This window comes from Lissotriton helveticus, chromosome 3_1, assembly GCF_964261635.1.
Source record: "Lissotriton helveticus chromosome 3_1, aLisHel1.1, whole genome shotgun sequence".
Taxonomy (NCBI): Eukaryota; Metazoa; Chordata; class Amphibia; order Caudata; family Salamandridae; genus Lissotriton; species Lissotriton helveticus.
Genome location: NC_136061.1, coordinates 710,157,310 through 710,179,453, shown reverse-complemented (window position 1 = coordinate 710,179,453; position 22,144 = coordinate 710,157,310). Strand labels below are relative to the sequence as shown.

General features: G+C 46.2%; 1 protein-coding gene across 1 annotated transcript in view; it reads left to right on the top strand.

Annotated features, from left to right (window-relative positions):
- The window catches only part of CCDC73 (coiled-coil domain containing 73), a 2,033,683-nt gene that overhangs the window by 1,929,643 nt on the left and 81,896 nt on the right, over positions 1-22,144 (top strand). Inside the window, exon 16 of the mRNA XM_078682465.1 lies at positions 15,647-17,230. Within this exon, the coding sequence (XP_078538591.1) occupies positions 15,647-17,230 (1,584 nt within the window). The remainder of the gene's footprint in view (positions 1-15,646; positions 17,231-22,144) is intronic.

The following is a 22,144-nucleotide window of genomic DNA, read 5'->3' as shown; positions in this document are numbered from 1 at the left end:
ACACTAGTGGAGAAAATGTTCTGCCTGCAGGAGGCCATAATCCAACAGAGCAAAGCCATCCAAGCATGGAGTCATAAACTAAAGTAGAGGAGAAGAAAAACAAGACACGTGGCCGCGAGACACGCTCTGTGGTGGGGGAGTGGTGCGAAGGCTTAATGAGCCATGACAGAAAGCCGGATGGCGGCTGTGTGCGTAACTCTGTGCGGAACCATAAGCTTGAGGCCAGAAAAAGCGTGTGGTCGGATTTTTAAAAGCCCCGTTACTAAATGTCTCGGCCAGGCAGTGCATGCGCTTGCTCAGGCAGGACCTAAAAAGTGATAAAAGAACCATGACTTGAGTCAGGACAATGTCAAGAGGATGTAGAATTGCTGGGGAACTAACCAAGTTCAGTAGATAGGGACCCCACGGAGAGTGTGTACAGTGTGAGAACACGAACGCATGCTCCATGCAAGTCTATGTAAAGTCATGGTTGGAATTTTAAAGATTAGGGACCCTTCCCAGTGGACCCTGAAGAAACCCTGTGGTAGACAGAAGGATGAAGAGCCACCCCACCTCAGGATACCGTGGTACTCAAGTTACCTATCCCAGTACCTGAAAACAGAGGGGGACAGAGTCTATGCCACTCGGAGGTAGCCAGGAGACATGGAAGACGAATGGCCTCCCACGTTGGGTGCTTCAGGAAGGATGACGGTGACTTTGACTCTGCAGCTGCGAGGACCAGGCGATGTTGAGAATGACCAACACTTGGATGCGAGCTGTCCCATGAAGGATTTCGAGTGCTGAGGGGTCGCTCTCCAGCGGGAGCACCAACAAGCCTTGGCAAATGCATCCCACGCAGTAAATTAAGAAGTTGCACAGATGGGACCAGCAAGATCCAGGAGACTCACCACAACCAGGGGAGTCAGGTCAGGCCCCGAGCAAACAGGGGAGCCTGAGGAAAACAAAGGTGACCCTCAAATGGACCCACAGGCCAGAGGCATAGGAGTCATGAGAGGACCTTGAGCAGCTCATCCGGCCAGGGTGCCCACGAGGCGGTGTGTCTGGAGATCGTGGCGCAAAGAATTGCCGGAGGCTTCTTGGGAGCCCAATGCACTTGTCGCAAAGTTGGCAACAAGCATATGCACTTGCAAAAGTACAAGGTGCACAGGGATTCAGTTGATACAGCCCCCACAAGGGATTCTGCCCTCAGAATTGGTGTGAGGGCAGCTCGGGCCTCGGGAGATGTAGATAACCACCACCTGTGTTGTTAAACCCATTGGAGTACGCAGGAGCTCAGGATCAGCAGACCGGTCTGCAAATGCAGGGAAGTGACTCCTTCACTTCAAGGGAGATTATCCTCCAGTGTCTTGGATGCTCCACAGGTCCTGCACGAACCCTGTAGGGTGCACAGGCACAGACGATGCAGTGGACTGAAAGAGACAAATTCAGGCCCAAATGAAGTCCAGCAAAGTCCAGAATGCCCAGACAGTAGAAGTGCAGTGGTTTCAGGTCTGAATATTGTCCACGATGAATCTTGGGAGCTACACCCAGGTAAGCCCTTAAGTACCCTGAGGAAAGGGTTGGGAAGATCCAGGGGACCCTGTCAGGGGAGGGTCTGGACAAGGGGAGGTTACTCCCATGTCCATTGTCCAGTTTCACGCCTGAGCGGGAGCCGATGGCTCCCTGGACTGGTTTGAACTGGACTATGGACAGTAACACCATATGTGCCCCTCATGCAGACTTTCAGGCGCTGGCAGGTGCACCCACTCAGCCCTAATACAACAAATCCAGTCTGGGCAGTGGTCACACCTCCCTTGGACAGTATGCCTATTGTTCCCCCAAGGATTCAACACTATTCAATCTTTATGTCATGCCTCTCGCGTCAATCATCCAAAGTGCAGGTTTTCTTCTGGTGTCTTATGCCGATGACACCCAAATTGTGGTGTCACTGAAAAAGCTTGAAAATAATTCTGGCATGGCATTCAGAACATGCATGAGCAATGTGAGAAAGTGGATGGACGACCACTACCTTAAATTGATTGACACTAAAACTGAGGTTATCCTCTTTGGTAACAACTCCTCACTCTGGACGCCGGATTGGTGGTCACCCTAACTTGACTCACTTCCTAAAACCTCAAAGTAAAAAATCAAGACATCATGGTAGATAAAGAACTGAAGTTGAAGGACCAAGTAAAACAAATTTCATCAGCCGTATTTTTCTTGTTAAGGCTTATAAAAAAAGATTGAAAAATTCTTGCCTCCTGAACTTTTGAGAACGGTTATCAGTGCATTAGTTCTAACAAAGATCGACTACTGCAACAACCTCTATCTCACTCTAGTCTCAAAAAAAGGCTCCAGACTTTGCAAAATGCTGCTGCCCACTTCCTTCTTAAAATCCCTCAACATGAATCGGCCAGAGGAGCCATCTGGAAATTACACTGGTTACCAGTTAAACAATGATGTAGATTTAAGGCACTCTGTATGGCCTATAAATTATTGCATGGATTGGGACCAGTCCACTTCAGAGACAAGCTCACTTGGTACGTCCCAGCAAGGACGCTTCGCTCAGGCTCTTCCATGAACCTGATTGTCCCCCCCCCCCATTTAGGAGAACTAATTGGGGTGGGAAGAGATTTTGTAGGACCACTGCAGTGCTCCCACTGACACTAAAAGATGCTCCCTCCCTACTTACTTTCAGAAAAGCCTTAAAGACCTGGCTGTTCCAGCAGGAGTAGGAGGTACCTGCCATCGGTTAGACTCAGTTCTGACATCTGCTGCAGCTATTTTTCTTTACCTATAGCGCCAAGACGCCCATTGGCATTAGTTGCGCTTTATAAAATATTCAAATTCAAATTTCTAATTCTGCCTTCCCCTGCTCGAGCTTGGCTTAGTAGCAGGAGGGCAGAAATGTGTCTCTGGTAGGCAGCAACCATTTTGCGCTGTCTAGGACTAGAAGGCTGGTACCGGGAACACTGAGAGCTTAACAGAGGGCTCTCACGGTGCTTGGAATCATACCTCCCATACCGTTTACGGTGTGGGGGTATGATTCCAACATGTTTGATACCAAACATGATCGGATTCGTTGCAGCCATTTTTGAGATGGTCATCTTGCGGTCACACAATGCCCCTCAATATAGTATATGGCTGCTTTACTGACAACCCGGGAGAATGGACTCCGTAGGCTGCAGGGGTGTCCTGCTCATGTAGGGGCAGCCTCTCACTTAGAAACAAGCACCCTGCCCTCAGGATTGTAAAGGCCTGCTCGAGTGGTGACTTATAGGTTTTAAGTGCAGTGACCCTTGGATATAGTATGGTCGCTTATGGGTGGCATAATACATACTGAAGCCCATCGGAGACCTCTGGGGTACCTATGCCCTGAGTACATGGGTACCATATACTTGGGACTGACAAGGGTTCCCTCAGTATCCAATCTGGGATGTACCTAGGTACTGAACACAACAGGTTAGGGAGAAAGCAGATAGACTGGGGTCCTAATTAGCAGGATACCAGTCAGACTAGGGAAAAACAGTATCACATCCAGCAAAAAGTGGGGGTAACCATAAGAAGCAGATCCTATTTTCCTACAGATGTGTCATACATCACTCTGGTTGTTAATGTCTATGCACACTTGCACTTTTATTGAAGGTGAATGACAAATGAATGTTTTGACAAAGGAGAGTAAAGATTTGTTCTAAATTGTATATGATACTTATATGCATAATTGTATGTATGTGTGTATGTGGTAGTTGTATAGTGCAAACATAGTCAAAAAACATGCGGAATGCTGTAAAGGGTCAATGGCAAAAATAAGTGATTGGAGAAGAAGCTGTGTTTTGAGAGTGAAAGTGGATTGTTATTGTGTTGTAATGTAATGTTTTTAAAGAAATGTGTCTCCAGCTGTTTACCAAATTTGAGCAGGCTTGAAGCACTCATGCCGTTTCAGATCATGAATATAAATAAAGTGTACTTCGCTGTTTTTTAAATTTTTTGTACTTCATTGCCTCCAGTTTAATGGTATCCTGATTGCCGATGTACAGAGAGCCATGGCAGAGGGTGAGCATGTCACCCACATAGGCACGGTGCCATTCTTGATGGGATTTTAGATCATGCAGCTGGATTAGGATGATGTGGACTGGAGTTCCATTAGGATAAAGGTGATCTGATCATATGCCTTCAGTCCCTTGATGGGACACACTGCTTCCTGTAGGTTTGCCCTAAGAGTTGCTAATGTGGAATCTGGAAGGCGGTTGAGCAGGGCGTTGCTACCATCCAGATGAAAGAGTCTGTTGACTTGAATGGCAGATTTGAAGTCACTTTCTGGGTAGAAATTTTCATTTTCAACTTAGAACTGTAACTATACCACCGTCATTGTTTTTTGCAGTGTTAGTTAAGGGAGTGAAAGAGTTGTCCAGAGTGGATTCAAATGACTTAGCTTTGGAGAAATTTGACATTCAGATCCATCAAGGTTCAGGTGTTTGAGATAGGTTTGAACTATTTGTTGCAAATTTTGTAAATCGGCTATTTCTATTGATACTTACATGACTATTCATATTTTAAATGTTTGATATCTTCCTGGAAGACTGGTTCCAGTTTATGAAAAGTGAATGGTGATGTGAGGCAAAAATTAAAAAATATATTTTATTCTATTGAGTGAAATTAAAAGTGTATATGTTGAGAGGAGTAACTTTGTAGATTCTCTATTATGTCTTAGTTAAAAGTTAGCATCCATGTGAAGCAGCCCCACCAGGAGCGGCCTGCCTGCTGCTCACCCCATCTTCAACTGTCACACCTCACCACACAGGCACCCAAACATTCCAGTCATCTCCATCACACCAACATTCCACTCAGAACACTCACACTGGCTGAGTAGCTAGGAACAAGCTAACATAGGAGAAACGTTAATACATAGGCAGGATATAACATATCCTCCCCCTTTTAGACAGAAACTAAAATAAACAATGCTAAGTGGGAAGAACTATACATAAAAATGTACACAAGCAGAAATTAGTTCAGAACCCAGGGATGCAAGGAAAAATACATTATCTTGAAAGGGAACGAACAATTAAGAAAACAGAAAGGATGAATAGATACACAAGAACAATCACCCATCCTCCCCCATTATAAAAGAATTAAAATGTAAAACAATGTTTTCAAAAACGTCACAAGAAACTAGACAGCTGACAAGAACAAACTCAAAAGCACTGAATGACAAACAGAATAAAAAAGACACAGAAGACATGGGTGTAAAACACCCAACCATACATCCCAAAACAGTGCGTAGAAATAGTATCATGTAGCAACTGGTGACATGTACCTCCAGAATTCAATCCCTAATACAAGGGGGACAAAATAAAAGTGTAGACAGAGAAGAACTGTACCCCGTACAGGGATTCCTCATGTAAGGAATAGAAATGTAAGCTGTGAAAATGGGACTTTAACCTATCTTGACACCCCTCATGTAAGAGTTATACTAGCAGAAATGGGACTGTAACCCATAAAGACATGCCTTGTGTAAAGTTTATTATTACAAACCATGTAAATGGGACTGACACCCATTGAGCCACCCCACATGTGAGGGTCAAAAACTAGCAGAAATTGGACTGTAACCCATAAAGACATACCCTGTGTAAGGCTTTTTAACGTATATTGTGTGAATGGGGCTGATACCAATTGAGCCACCCCTCATTTAAGGGTCATGTGAAGTACTACATAGAAATGGGACTAATACCCGTTCCTGTCCCTCATGTAAGAGAGTATAACATTTAAGAAGGAAATGGGTGAACACCACCCACTCAGAGACTAGGACCACCCTCATGTAAGGGTAACTCGGCTATACAAAGTAAATTGGCAAGTAAAGCTCGTAACACAATCCCAAGTGTAAGGGATGTAAATGTTAATGTAGCAGTGTAACCCAAGATGTAATGTAACATGTAAGCCTGAAAACCTAGCATGAAAATGGAGCCATACACATATAGTGGAAGCACTAGTTAGTAAAGCCAAAGGGCAAACTTTCCCCCAACCCATACAAGTGAGACAAATCACCCACGCTGCATTTAACGTCGCAAACACCCCAGTGACAAAACACAAAAAATCGAGCAAGCAGCAAACAGCACGTCTCCCCTTTAGCTCCGCTTGAATAGTCCCGCGTCGAGACAGGGGCCAGGGCCAGGGGGGAGAAGACCGGGTGTCCAGCAAGCTGTTCTAGCGGGAGGACCTCGGCAGCAGCATCTATACAACTCTCACTGCCGTGACTTTGGCGCCATGATTATTGGTGGAGCTCAAGCGTGAGAGCGAGGAGCACGGAGCTCGGAGGTGAGCAGGGGGACTGCTGTCTGTCTCCCGTCGGCGGTCTCTTGGGGGGGGTTCTCTCTGCTCTGCTCTCCACAAAACCCCCGCAACTCAGACTTGGGACTCCGGCTGCTCCTATAATTCCGTCTTGTTCTGCTCTGCTCTGCTCTGCCCACCTGCTCGCTTGCTCGGCGGCGGTGCGGTGGGGGGGAAAGAGCAGCTGTGTACTGGGGGCCTTTCTCCTTGTCACCCCTGCACATCACCGTCGACCAGCGACCATCGGCAAGGTACAAGGTCTTTTCGGGGGAAGGCGAGTTTACATGCGTGAGCCTGGCTGCCGGTAGAGGCGGCTGCTAAGTAAGAGCCCGGGGGGTCTGACAGGCAGTCCGACTAGGTCTGACTGACCTACAGCCCTTTCTGCGTGCTCCGCTCCGTTTTATATCCAACCAGCTCATATTCAGCCAGCACACCTAGCCAGCCATTGGTAAAGTCAATCACAACCAGCCCTCGCCCTCCCCACTACATTTATATACCATCTACACACCAGTGGCTATCACACCAGCAACCTTATCTGGTAGGGAGTCTCAGGTGCAGGAGCTCCTTCACGGGTCCTATAGCCTTTGTTGCATCGTGCTAGTGCGCTCAACCTAGCCCTAACAGTTGCTAGCCCACGCTTCCAGGAGAGGAGAGAGAGGAGACAGCTGCTCTACAGAAAGAGCGGGCGGGACAGCCCCTTCAACCCTCAGATACAAAATAAGAGAGCCTACTATCATCGCTACTAACGACATGAGGTCAGGAAAGGTCAGGGGACCCCTGGAAGCTAAACCAAAGCCCACAGCAAAAATGGACGCAAAACTGGGAAACGGGAAAGGGCAAAAGAAAAAGAAAAGGAAAACGAACGCAAATTCGACCACCAGCACGGAGCCAAATCTCTTTACATCAGAGCAGGATCTGGGGCAGAGTTATAATACAACAGAGCAGGGATCTCTAATGGCCTTGATACCAGAGACCGTAGCAAGCGCTCAACAAACTGTTAAAAAGCTCTTTCAGCCTAAAATATACTCAAAGTTTGAATTCCTAAAGGACGCGGGCGCGGCTATATTTTCAAGCAACGGCCACCTGCCCGGACTGCAAACACCACTGCTTCCCGCTGCCTTGGGACCAGCTTGCTCTTTGCCACCTCTGCATACATCCGCAAGTCCGTCGCGCCTGGGGGGCCTTACGTCGGATTTTGCGCAGAGCTGTATCTCGGGGAATGGGAGAACGAGCATTCCTCTGGAGGTCTTAAGTGCAAAAGGGAAACCTTCCAACATCGTTGCTCTTAACCAGAACCCTCTACCTGCACCTCCACTGGAAGACCTTAAAACTAACGAGATCGAGGAACTCATCTTAGCGCAAAAACCAGCTGATATACCAGATAGCTGCCCAATTGAAAGGGTCTCTGGGGCAGGCCTAGAGACATCAACGCCGGCTTTAATAAAAGAAATAGCACCCAGTACGGCGCCGGACTCGCAACCTATGAGCCACATCTATAGCACACCCATCAAGTCTCATCTAACGGATGAATGTACTCCACCATCTATAGACCAGGAAACCCTTGACCTACCAAGAAGCGCCTTAGGCAGGGAGGCAGCAAGTCCCCACGATTCTAGTAGCAGCAAAACCGAAACAAGGGCATTAATGTCCTACCTTAACACACAAGAATGGGAAGACATGGTAGCCACTTATACACCTGATCAAAAAGAGACCCATGTCCCCGAATTGCCTTCGGTAGCTAAAAACACAAACACGCCCGCCAACGACTCAAAAGAGAATGAGCGGAGAAAGGAATAAAACATCGGAACGTGGAACTCACTGCTAAACACAATCCAATTAGCAGTAGATACCCTGCAATACCAATCAGAGAAAATGGAGCTTCAACTTAATCTTCTCAATACATTGGCAGTCTTCACAGCCGGCATTGACGACAAGTTAGGCAACCTAAACAACCTGATACTGAGGGCACAATCAAACACCTATCTGAGCTGCAATTGCAGCCAGGCTCTAGCCAAAGTAGCCACATTGCCTTCAATGCTAACAGAACTAATAAGAGAAATAAAGACTCAACACAGAGGTTACGCAACTAAAGGCATGGGCTCTACCAACTCTGAAGAAGGAGACATCAGGAGCGAAGTATCCAGAAATATAGCAGAGCCCACTGGCCATTTTGTATCCACAAATGAAGAGACAAGCCACACGGGACAGGAGTATTCACAAAAACTTAACGCCAAACAACGGCGTCAACAAAAAAGAAAAGGGCGTAAGCAAAAATCTGCAACATCTACGTCTAAATACTTCCCCATCTTCTACGACATAAAGGAGAATTTCTTGGATGACACTAACAATGCTAATCCAACAGACAGTGAAAACCACTTGCCCTTAGGATCAAACTTGCAGCAGCACAAAAAAAACAGTAGCCAGCAGAACCAAGAAGCGCAAGGCCTCCAAGGATCACCGGCAATAGACCGAACGGAACAAACAGACGGAGACAGAGAGGCGGCAGCAAAGCTCATACATCTCACACTGCCAAACGATGCCAAGAACAAGATTGTAAGGGCCTCTGAGGATCAAGCGGGTGACTCAATGCTGCAAATCAAGGATCCCCCTCTCCTAATGGAAAGGGTAACGTCAGAACCAACTACCAACCAAGATACATCATCAATAGATGCAGGTGACTATCCACCAAGGTCAAACTCTGAGGCTGGGAACAGGACTAGAAAACCTGGCTTAATACCAAGCCAAACTCATGAAGCCCCTGCTTCTGCCATATTGGACCTTACTATCCATCCTGTCTCTAGTCAATCTGAGCGTCCCCAAGTTAAACGGCCATTTGATTCACGATCAACATCAAAGCAAACACCCTCTCTTACAGCATCATCACTTACCGCCAATAAGCCAGGTGAAGGCTCTATCCTGGCTTCTCATAAAACCCTCACAGGTCATGGCTCACCAGCTCAAGTACATCACCTATCAAAAAAATCTAATGAGGCAGGAAGTACTAATCAATCAACAGAGATGCTGGTTTTTCTTCCGGAATACAAGTCACAAGGGCAGCATGACACGCTGAATTGTGGCAAAATTCTCAAACTAATGGGTCACATTCCCAGCCTGGAGGGGATAAGCACTAAGGACTTAATCTCGGTTGAATTTTTGCCTGCCGCCAACCCAAATAGCCCGGAGGGGACCAAGACCACCTGGTCTTCTAATAATGTTGCAGATTCTATTGCAGCAGAAGCTGAGCAATTCATGATCTGGGGCATTAAGCTTGTCCCCATATCAAAACCAGCTTACCCCTCTCCCCTACAGAGGAGGACAATCTCAAAATCAGAGGCCAGACAGGCAAACACCTTCAGCGTTCTCAAAGGTGCCTTGGGAAGTTTGCCTAAGAAGAGAGAGAATATACCCTGGCAACGTCCGGAAGACAGGGGGAGGGCGGCAGCTGGTTTCGAATCAGCGCCCACAATAAGTAGGAGAAGTCCAGCGCCAATGGACCATCAGACCCTCACGCTTACCACTAGCAAGCCCCCGAAAGGAAGTCCGCCAAATAAAATCATACGCAGTCCCCGGGGATGGATAGAAACGAGTACAAGGGGGCCGCTACATCAAAATCGAGTATCAACAAGAGAAACTCTCTCTCAAACGATTTTCATACGCCCTGAAGAGGACTGATGCCATCAACAAATGAGAGACGCCACAAAGGGTAGGGAGCCAACCATAGGCATTTGCTCTTGGAATATAAATGGCCTAACTTCAAAAATGGACGACCCAGACTTTCAGCAGTACATCTCTCAATTTGACATAGTAATGCTGCAGGAAACCTGGCTCACTTCCACACAACATATCACTGGTTTTTCCTGCTACTCAACAGCAGCAGTCAGAACCAACAGATTCGGCCACCAGTCAGGGGGCTTAGCTACATATATATCCAATATAACAATATCCTCGGCAGATCTCATGAACTCCTCCACATCCTCAACCTTAACAGTAAAAATAAAAATAAAACTCTGCAACAAAGAAGAAGAGATATGCCTTGTTAATGCATATGTCCATCCTAAACACAGAGGCAAGGACTCCAAAATAATCACCAAACAACTTGAGGAGTATATGTCTCAGATGGAAAAGCCACTCTTCCTCCTATCAGGGGATTTCAACCAAAACCTGCTTGGTTCATCACCAGAAGAAGAGGTCCTGGCTTTAAACATAATTTATACGATACCATCGCAAAGCTCCCCGCAATACAGGAGAAAGCATCCATATAATGCCCTACTTAATGACTTAGAACATCTAAATCTTCGGGCATTAAACGGAAGATTCACGACAGATCGACCCCCAGTAGAAACATTCTACTCACAAACAGCTAGCTCCATCTTGGATTATACATTCGTCAGTCTGGCACTTTTCCCCCACATCTTGGAATTTAGAATGGGGGATAAAGGCGAAAGTGACCATCGCCCCCAAGAATGCTATCTGACAACAAAGTCGCCTATTGCAATCAGGCCAGACAAAACTTATGGGGCGATCTATTCCATCAATCAAAAAAGGATCAAATGCACGCCAACCAACTTAACAACTCTGGCTGATATTGCCCTCCAACGATATAACACACAAAAAATAAATGCAGCTGGGCATATCCTCCACTGGGAGCAATACACAGGATCTTTGCAAAAAGAACTGGCAACTAAGATCCCCCCAAAAATTAATTTGCATTAAGAAATGAGTGCAACCACCTTAAAAAAAGGACCAAAAGCAGAATTAAGGCAGCACAAAAGATTAGTAAACTCGACGCTACGACAGCTAAGATCAGCCCCCGATAACGTACAGCTTCGGACAGTGCTGAAGAAACAAAGAACTGAGCTCAAATGCATAAAATGGAACATAAAAAAAGATGCTGAAAATGAGACATGGGCAAAATTATTACATGACATTAAAAGTAGTAATAGCTCACGCTTCTGGCAATCAGTAAATAGGATCCTACGACCACAGCATAAAGATCTAGGCTCGCATATTGTGGAAGAGTTATGGATTAATTACCTCTCTACCCACTTCAACGATTTACCAGAATATGTAGGAGCGCAAATAATGAACATCACAGAGCCCAACTCCATAATGCTTACGCCGAAGACCCCGACTAAGAGAGAGCAAGGCCTACCTAAAAATATACCGGATATAACAGCCGATCAGCAAATAGCATTAATAAAAAAGCAGATTCGTAAGGGCAGGAAGGAAGGTGCTCCGGGACCGAACGGCATTCCGCCAGCCCTATTCAAGGAAAAGATCACAGAATGGGCTATCAACATGCAACCGCTATTTTCGGAAGTCAGACTCTTAAATAAAATCACAGAATCCTGGAGAGGGTCAACGATTGTCCCTATATTCAAAAAAGGTGACAAAATGGACCCTAACAACTACCGACTAGTAGCCCTCCTCGACAATGATGCAAAATACTTTGCGGGAACCCTCTTAGAGGAGATCGTGCTTTGGGCGGATTCAAATCAGATCATACCACTGAACGAGACCGGATTCCGAAAAAATACCGGAACAGCTACCAATATTCTGGCCATCTCTCTAATGATCGATGCAGCAAAAATAAAAAAACTGCCGCTGCACATGTGCTACATCGATTTTAGTGCAGCGTTTGATAACATTGAGAGAGGCAGACTTTGGGGGAAACTGGCTCAATGGGGATTACCGCAGCCGATTCTAAGCATGCTGAAGCTTCTACACTCGGATACCTGGGTGCAGGTGAAGCTAGGAGGCGGCACACATCTGTCATCTAAAGTCCGCACCACCAAAGGCCTCAAGCAAGGGTGCGTGCTTGCTCCGATATTGTTCAATCTATTTATGGCGGATCTATCAGGTTTACTCAACACATGCAACTTGCATTCCCCGAGGCTGGGAGGGAAAATCTTGAGCAACCTGTTGTATGCGGATGACGTTGTGTTACTCAGCCACACTTACATCGGCCTCCAGCATCTTCTGACCCAATTGAACAGCTATGCTATGGAAAATAAACTTAAAATAAATTTGAGCAAGACACGCACCATGTCGATCAACACAAAGAAGAAGATTCAGAAATCATGGGCCCTAGGCGGCCAAAAAATAGAGTCTGCACTCGTTTACAAATACCTGGGAGTCCTCTTTGATAGAGATGGCACTTTTGCACAGCAAAAGCAGGAAGCGAAAAGGAGAGGGGCGTGCATTGCCGTCACACTAAAAAACATAGCCAATCAATTGATGGGGCCAATTCTAACCCCCTATCTGAGAGCTATTCAGGCTAAGCTACTCCCTTCTATCTGCTATGGCAGCGAGGCGCTTTGTGGGAGAGACTCCAAGAACCTGGACATAATCCAGACAAAAGCTTATAGAATAATGTTTTCGCTCCCGTCCTATACATCGCCTGCCCAACTCAGGCTGGAATTTGGTTTGCAAAAACAAGTTGTTGCCAGACAGGGAGCATACATCATCTGCTGCCACAAACTTCGCTCGGCTACCACCAACACTCTAAACTCGCTGCTATGGCAAGATATTCAAAACAGGGACACATCTCAGGCAAGATCCTACCTGCAGAAAGCCCTGGGGGCCACCAATCTAACTGCGATCTGGGACATGCAACTTGGGCATAACCAATTCAAAAAACTAGTCTGGAAAACGGTCAAAACTCTATCCTTACTAGAGGATAAGGCCACATTCGCCAAAAGAAAACACGCTTGGATGACATTAAATTCGTACAAATCGTTGTCATCACAACCATACTTCAGTCAGGGTTATCCTAAGACCACAAAACTGAAATTCTTGAAATACAGACTAGGGGTCTTGCCAAGCAGCGAGCATTTTCCACCATGGCTAAGGAGCAATGGCCACGAGGTTTGTCCGCTATGTGACATAGACAAGGGCGACATACTCCATCTGACCTGTCTTTGTGAAGAGTTACAGCCAGCCCGTCAACAGCTTTTAAAGGGCCAGTTCAAGCAGCTAGGGATTCGCACGAGAAGGCAAGCAGTGCTAGCCTGCCTGAACCCTTTGAACACTAAACTGAATTGTAGATATGTTAAGTTCCTTGCAATGATCGAGCAAAAACTGCCAAAAACAAAAACTTTCGATCATTGATATAGGCAACAAGCAGGCGGCCTACAGGATGTAAGGGAACACGCTGCCCCGCCATAAGATAAACAATTTGCTCAATCAGATTGGGTTTTCTAGTGGAAGCTCATTATTTAAGGGAATATGCTGCCCCACCATAAGACAAATACTTTCGGTCATTCAGACTGGGTCTAGTGCAAGCTCATTATTGATGATTACAATGTACACATTTATTGATATTTTAAAGTCTTTTTTTTTACTGTGTTGTACAATGTTTTTGCACTGGTTTTAATTAACTATGCATAATAATAATAAACTGAAACTGAAACAGTGACAAAACACACTATAGGGTAGCAATAGTGTATGATACGCAGCACTAGAATGTATGCAAACTTTCACTAGATGACATTGCCTGTAAAGCTGCAAATAGATAATACAAAAGGTCTAATATGGCAGCACTCATACACAAGCAGAATAAACATCATGAGCAGAACACACTGTAATAGCAAACATGCACAGATGAGTAATTCCAAAACAGGGGTTGAAAGAAACCTTGAAAATCCAAAGCCAGAACAAATAGAATGGTCTTGAAAAAATGCAGAATTTTTGCTGAAATAACAATAAACTGTCACTGTATCCTTGGTACTACGAGGTCCTTGAAACTACCAATTGTAGAATGTTGTGACATGTTGAGCACAGGCAAGAGCCTGACAGAGTGCACAGAGCCTATTGGAGGGCTCAATGTCACCGCTTCAAAGACGAAGAATATACGAAACTGCTTCAGTCAAGCACAACACCATAGCTGGATAAAGAATGCTGTGGAATAACTACAGGTCCCAAACCACAACTTCGTCATAATGTCTGTCTCGGTGCAAAGCTCAAGCCCCACCAAACGTAGGTCCTCTGCGCAGCACCCAGAGAGACTGAGAAAGGCCGGACACAGAGATGGTGGCACGTACATGACACTGTGCCGGATGGCTCTCGGCACCTGTATGCGTACATTTTTGTACTTTGAGGAGGATCGCGCTTGCAGGGAAGAGACACGCGCATGGAGAAATGACTCGCGTGGCCACAGGAGAACAGACTCTAGCTGAGCAGGTAATGACTTTCCCTGACTGATTCTTTTTTTTAAACTTGAAAACTGTGGTGGCCCCCACTGGCCACCAGTACTCCCATTTGATCACAGCAATAAAGTCCAAGTGTAAGCACGCATGCAGGGACGAAGTAGAATGTAATCCCTGAAAACATCATTCACTTCACAAGATTGTAGAAAATATTTGGTTCTAAAATCTTTGCTCGGCTTCAGGATACAACTCACACAACTCTGAAAGACCCTCCAAAGCGCTGGTGGTATCACACCTTCCAGTACAGATATAGTGAAGCTTCCAGAAGATCCAAAGAGCAACCAGACAGGCGCTGGCTCAAACCAGTTGACAGTTAGCCGTTTATAAGTTGTTGTTGCTTGAAGCGTAGAGCGCCTTGGCGTGGGTTGATTAATAGACATGCAGCACAACAATGTAGACAGCAGGAAACCCGCCTTGCCTGGGGCAGTACGTTTGATCAGGACATTGGTGTGGCTGAAGGGCATTTTCTTGCTGTTTTGACTTGACTTGTTGCTTAAGTCCTTAGTAAATTACTCTTGTATCCTCATGTTTCATAGTCTCTGTTAGTTTCTTCAGTTGCCCAATCTTCTTTTCTGTGTCATCTTCATCTTTAGTAAGACCTGTTTTCACGCATGAGTCTGTCTCCAGATCATCACAACAATTATGTTGTGATGTACGACAGGTAGCTGAGGAGTAACTTTGTAGATTCTTAAGTCTTAGCATCCATGTGAAGCAGCCTCACCAGCCCATCTTCAACTTACACCTCACCAAACAGGCACCCAAACATTCCAGTCGTCTCCATCACACCAACATTCCACTCAGAACACTCACATTGGCTGAACATCTAGGAACCAGGTAACATAGGAGAAACATTAATACATAGGCAATATATGACAAAGTGTACATGTCGAAATATGTCCAAAGGCAAACTGACTGTTGTGTCATTAAAAAGCAATTACACAAGTGATGTAAATGTTTTCACAAAATCTCTGCTATTACTGTTTGCAACGAAATGTAGTATGTGGAAAAAATAATAAATCCGATACTTTATGAAAAGGCAAATTTGTGAATTTAACAAAACAAATCTCTTTTTAATTAATGTTAACAATGTGTTGATTAACCAATGATGACTGCAAATCATTGTTTCCATACTGCAGATTCGCAGGTGCTTGAAAATGGCTGCAAGGACCCAAAAAATATTTCTATAGTTAGTCCCGAACTGAGCTTAGAAGAGGCTACAGAGACCAAATCAGTCCAGACAGAAGGTTTTTCATATCATAGTGATCTGTCATTAGATGTATCCACAGAAAAGTGCAATAAAACAGCAAGTGATGAATTGACAGAAAAAGTGCACTTGAAAAAACACAATCATGGCGCGGAGCTCGAGGGCCCTTCCAGTCCTTGTTTATTAGCAACATTCCAAGGAAAAACAGTAAACATGCTCGATGACGGGAGTGTACACATGGAGGAAGATGAGCAAGAGGAAGAATTTAGAAAACATGCAATTGGTAGCGTTACAAGTAAATTAAATTATAATAAGAATGACAAAGTAGTTACCGTACAGAATTCGAAAGATTTCTTCACACCAACCAACAAAGAATGCATTTTTCCTCCTGGCACTGAAAAAGATACTATGACCATGAACACTTCACACACTAGTCCTGAAGAGGCAGAATCTAACCCTGCTAATCTTTCTCAGGCTACCAATATCCCACTTACAGAGACTCAGATATGCATTGATGATTGTTTTGATGAAGGAAATAAGCACAGCAAAACAGAACAAGTACATGTGTTAAATGAAGCAGACAAGGCTTTAATCTCCGATGATATATGCCAACGTGAGAATTCAAGCAAAGTAATCGAAGATGGTAGTCATGAGAATTATTCTGATACTATGATCAAAGATGCTCCACAAAGTAACCCTCTTGGCTGTGAATTAGATGTGAACGCTGGAGCAGAGAGAGAAAAAGATTTTAATTATGCAGACTCTATGTGCCCTACCTTTTCTACAGAAAACTTGTCTCACGCTCAAATGTATACACAAAGCTTTGCTATAAAAACACAGTTAAATGAAGCGTTCAAGGAAAGGACTAGTCAATGTAGTCCTGAGGATACAGAACATGAACAGATTCTAATTGTTCAGGATGTTCACAGCACACCTTTAACCAGGGCAAACAAAAGGACTTCTTGGGATAGAGGATTACAATCTATAGATGCTCACTTTAATGCTACAAAGAAATCAAATATAGATATTCCAACTTTGCCTGAAAAAGAATATTATGCAAATGTTGGTCAGCTGTCTGAAAAGAAACCTGAAGCTGCCCCTGTCAAAGAAGGCAATGGAGTGAAAGAGTCAACGTTAAACAAAAGTAATGAAACACAAATATACGAATGTGACACAGTTTTACAAAGAAGATATATGGATGGGCTCATGGACAAATCTTATTCTTTACAATTAGATCAATTTGGTAAGTCTGGAAAAGGAAGCGAAGGCTCTGCCCTTAATCTTAAAACTCCATACAAAAAATCTGAGAACGATGCCATATATTTTGATTTCTCGGAGCTTATCACTCTGCCTAAAGGAAATCAAGTTAAATGTCAAACAGTGACTGGTTCAAAAACTAACTTGTCATTATTTTTAAAAGAAAAGCTATCAAATGTACCAGAAAACAAAAAGATGTGTTCGTATTCACCGCCTGAAAGGGAAAGCGTTAATGTAGAGACTAAAGAAAAGGGGCCAGGTAAGAAATGTAAAATCAAATTTGAAAATGACAGTGTTGCTAAATGTTGAAAAATGACGTTGCCTCTTAAAAATTGCATCATTTAGAAAGTTTGTGATATTTGCTCATGTAGTAAAATGACGGTACACGTGGGGCTATATTGGACTCCATTACAGCATTATTTTAGTAGGTGCTAGAACTGCATACTACAACATTTATTTTAGCATGAAATCCAGGTGTCCGTAAGACTCGTTTAACTATAAAAATAATTCTGTCAGGACTGGAGGTGAGGATTATGCCTTCTTTCTCCACTTTATTGCATAGCAGTGAAGATATACAAAGACTACATTTCCCATGGAACAAAGGGAACATGCAGTCAAACAAGAAACAAGAAAACACCTGGTAACAACCAATCATAGGTCTGACACCAATGTCCAACCAGGGCCCAGGCAGCCCAACATAGTCCTTCAACAGTGTCCTCTCCTCCTCTTTCTTCGCTGCTATGCAGCAAGATATGTACCCTTCAGGCTTTACTTGTATATTGGCTTTGTTGTGGTTATTAACATGTTAATTTAACAAGCGCTGCTGCACGCTGTGATTTCTTTCGATGTACTGTATTTCACGCTATGTTTTTTGGCTGCATTATATGCCGTTTTGTACTTTACTCTGTGCTGTGTTTTGGCTGCATGATATGCCATTTGATTTGCGCGGTTGTTGTGCCTCATTTCGGCATTAGTGCGTCTTTCTTTGTTTACGCGTTTCAACGTTTATTTTTCCTTCCTCTCCTGCAGCGGGTGTGCTACACGGAGAGGAGTTTGCCGCGGAGAGGAGTTTGCCACGGCTACGGATTCCCTGTACCTACGCGGCCAATTGCTGGTGGTGTTCCCAATCCTCCCGCCTCTAGAGGGCTCGGGAGGCACTGCGAGCGCGGAGCGCCGTTTGAACTCTCTTCAGGGAGTTTCAAACGTCACGCCCACATTCGTCCGGGATCCTTGGTCTGAGGAGAACGCCCGGAGGTTGTATTGCGGTAACGGAGCCCTTTTTTACCGCTGCTTTTGTGCCCCAAGCTCTGTGCCTTGGATCGATTTCATAAGCAAGGCAGAGCCTGTATTTGCAGCCTGAGAAAGCTGTTGAACGCCTTTTTAGGTCTTGTAATTTTTCAAGGGGTCACAAGTAAACGGGACATTGCTCAGACCAGTTACCCTGTATGAAAGAGGGTTTTGAATTCCTGTTGCCAGCTTTTGTCCCTGGGCTTGGACCCTTTAACTGGCGGTTTCCCGCATTACAAAATGTTAGGCTGCCACCCAGACCTTCTAAAAAAAGCCTCTGTTGACAGGCTGTGGTAATCCACTCAATCTATTTCACAGCTTTACTGGCTGCGTGGTGTCATGGAATATTATGACAACTATCAGCAGGAGGAAGACCCCCTCGCCGACATGCCGTGGGGGACGCCTTTTATAAGGTGGTAGATACCTCTATTTATAGGGCAGTAGACCAGGCCATTTCTCCCCTAGAGGGTAGGCTTTCATGCCAAATAGAGCAGGTTTGTTCAAAACTCTCAGCAGACTTCCCTCCCCTCCCCCCAGACTTCACATGACTCTCTTGGCTCCCCTCCACCTAAGCATTCCCGCGAGGCGGGTGTGGATGGGGATGCTTTTGACTGCCTTATGCAGGCCTTTATGGCCAGTCGGCCGGCACCTCCCCTCCTCCCAGTGCCAGGACCGTCATCTCCACCCAACCAGGTTCCCCTGCCTTCAGTCCCGGTCCCTCAGTCAACTCCAGGGACATCCCAAGAGCCACCAATCACGGCAGACATGTTGGATCCCAACGATATAATCCACCCGCGGTCCTCTGAATGGACCCCAGCAGATAAGGTGGCAGCGTATGTGGCACTCATACCCGGCGTCCCCTTGAAAAGGAAGCTCGCAACTGTTTGTGGGCAGAGTGCCTTCGCCCCTCCCTTGACGGGAAAGTAGCTTTGACACCAGAAATTGACCCGAGGATGGGCACCTTCCTCCAGAAATTTATTAGGGACCCCAAGAAAGGAATAGACAGATCCTGGAGGACCTGCCAGGATAAGCTCCTGGATGCCCTGGGCCCGATCACAAAAATCCTGGATATGGCAGAGGAGGCCAAGGAGTCCGGTTCTATGATTTACCCTGAGACCCTTTCAGGCTGGGCACAACGGGTCATGATTTTTATGAGCAATGCAAATTGTGCCCTTTCCACAGAACGCTGCCAGTCCCTTCTTATCCAAATTGACCCAAAGCTAGGAGACCTGGCGGATTCGGAGGCGGGCGCTGTGGCCCAAGGTGGTCTTTTTGGCAAGACCTTTGTTAAGGAGCTCGATAAATTCGTGAACACCTTCACCTCGCTTGGCCGGGCGCAATCCGTGATTAAAAAGGTGTTTCCCCCTGCGGGGCAGGCCGAGGACGGGGCCACTTGGCCGGTCGCCAGCAACGCCAGACCAACCAGAGAGGCTTTCGGAAACTATCAGGACCAGTCCAGGTTTGGGAACCTTTACCCCACTCGAGGAAAAAGGGGTAAAGAGAGAGGATACCGTGGAGGAGCTGCAGCCTCTAGCCCAGTTGAGAGTTCTCCCTTCTTCCCCACAAGACATGGGGGGGCGTTTGGCTCGATGTTTTCAGGTGTGGTTAACCATCACGCACGACGCATGGGTTCTGCAGACGGTGAAGGGTTTTCACATAGAGTTCAAGGGGACTCCAGTGCAGACGTCTCCACCGCGTTCTATCCAGTTCTCTGTACAGGACACCCTCCTGGTGGACGAGGAGGTTTCTTCGCTTCTCCGGAAGGGTGCTATTTCCTGCACTACGCGGCCTGCCCGGGGTTTCTTGAGCAACGTTTTCCTGGTCGACAAGAACGATGGCGGAAAAAGGCCGGTGATCAACTTGAGCGACTTCAATCAATGGCTTGTTTATCGCCATTTCAAGATGGAGGGAATCCATCTTCTTTGAGACGTGCTCCGACCCCTCGATTAGATGGTCCGGCTGGACCTCAAAGATGCCTATCTGGTGGTTCCAATCTTCCCGCCCCACCAATGTTTTTTTCAGTTCCTTTGGGACCACCACACGTACAAGTTCACATCTCTCCCTTTCGGTCTCTCGTCTGCCCCTTGGTGTTTCACCAAGGTGCTCAAGCCGGTAGTGGAGTTCTTACGGTCCAGGGGAGTCAGGATGATCGTTTACCTCGATGATCTTCTCCTGATGGTGGCTTGCCAGCGCCGCCTGTTACAACAGCTTCAGATGGCGGTGACACTCCTTCAGGACCTAGGATTTGTGATCAACGAGAAGAAGTTTCTGTTGCAACCGACCCAGAGCATTACATTCTTGGGGTTCATCATAGACTCCACTCTATCTACGCTCAGTCTTCTGGGCAAGAAAATTACCAAAATCCGTCACGAACTGCGTCGGGTTCTGTCCAAACAATAGATTTCCCTCCGCCAGCTGGCTCGAGTGGTGGGACTTTTGTCAGCATCAATACAAGCAATTTTCCAGGGCCTGCTCCATTACAGAGCGCTGCAGCGCCTCAAAGGTATCTAGCTTCGCAAAGGATATTCGTATTCTCACATGGTCTCCTTGTCCATAGAAGCAAGGTCCGAAATCCAGTGGTGATTGGACCACATGGAGGCCTGGAACGGGAGAGCAATCTTCGGGTCTGCCCCGGACATGATTATAGAATCGGATGCTAGCAGGCTGGGTTGGGGGGCTCGATGCGGGGATCTCTCTACAGGAGGATTCCAATCTTGCCACTTCCGGGATTCAAGTCTCTGGCGTTTGGACCAGTCGGTGTAAGAGAGGCTGAGTGACCTTTGGGGTCCATTCTCGGTGGACCTGTTTGCATCCAGGCTGGATCACCAGGTCCCGCGTTTCTTCAGCTGGAGACCGGATCCTCTCGCGGATGCTTTTCTCCAGAATTGGAGTGCGGAGATGGGTGACGCGTTCCCACCCTTTGCAATGATCACGAGGGTGACTGCGCAAGTTCGCAGACAAGCAGCTGATCTGGTGGTGGTCACCCCGCTTTGGAAGTCTCAAGTATGGTTTCCAGTTCTTCTGGAACTTTCTTGGGATTTTCCAATCCTACACCCCAATTTCCGACTCTCCTCCTGAGTCCGGATGGGTCTCCTCACCCTCTATTGTCCACAAACTCTCTGAGGCTCATGGCGTGGCAGATTTCCGGGGTCGATGGGAATCCCCGGGCCTTTCGAGAGAGGCTGAATCCTTTATCTCTAAGGCATGGGCGGACAGTACTGTCAAGAGGTACAGGTCCGCATGGCACAGATGGACCAATTGGTGTTTGCGTTGGGGTTTTGATCCTTTGGTCACAGATGTGGTCCACATAGTGAATTTTCTGGCCCAACTGGCCTCTGAGGGGTTGGCCTATCGGTCCATTAACACTTTTCGGTCGGCTGTGTCTTCTGGCCATGTTCCTCTGGAGGGGGCTCCAGTGGGTGGGCACCCTTTGGTTTGTCGATTGTTGCACGGAATTTGCCTTTCCCTTCCCCCGGAGCCGCGTTATTCTGCCATTTGGGGCGTTAATCAAGTCCTTAACCTGTTTTTATCCTGGCAGCAAAATAGGTACCTCTCCAGGAAAGAGTTATCAGCAAAATTGGCCATGCTCTTATGCCTCTTTTCTAGTAGGCGGGTGTCGGATGTCGGATGTGCGAGCCCTGGATATCTCTAGCAGAATGTGTACTCCGGAGGGAGTGACGTTTACTTTGCTCAGACGCACTAAGTGCCATACTAGATCAATTTCATACCCGCAGTTTCCTGATTCCCCGAAGCTCTGTGTGGTTCATTGCCTTAAGGCTTATGAGGAGATGACGGAGGAGTTCCCCCCTCCTGGCGAGAGACAACTCCTCATTTCATTGCGAAAGCCCTTTAAGGCAGTTTCTTCACCCACTATTGCCAGGTGGGT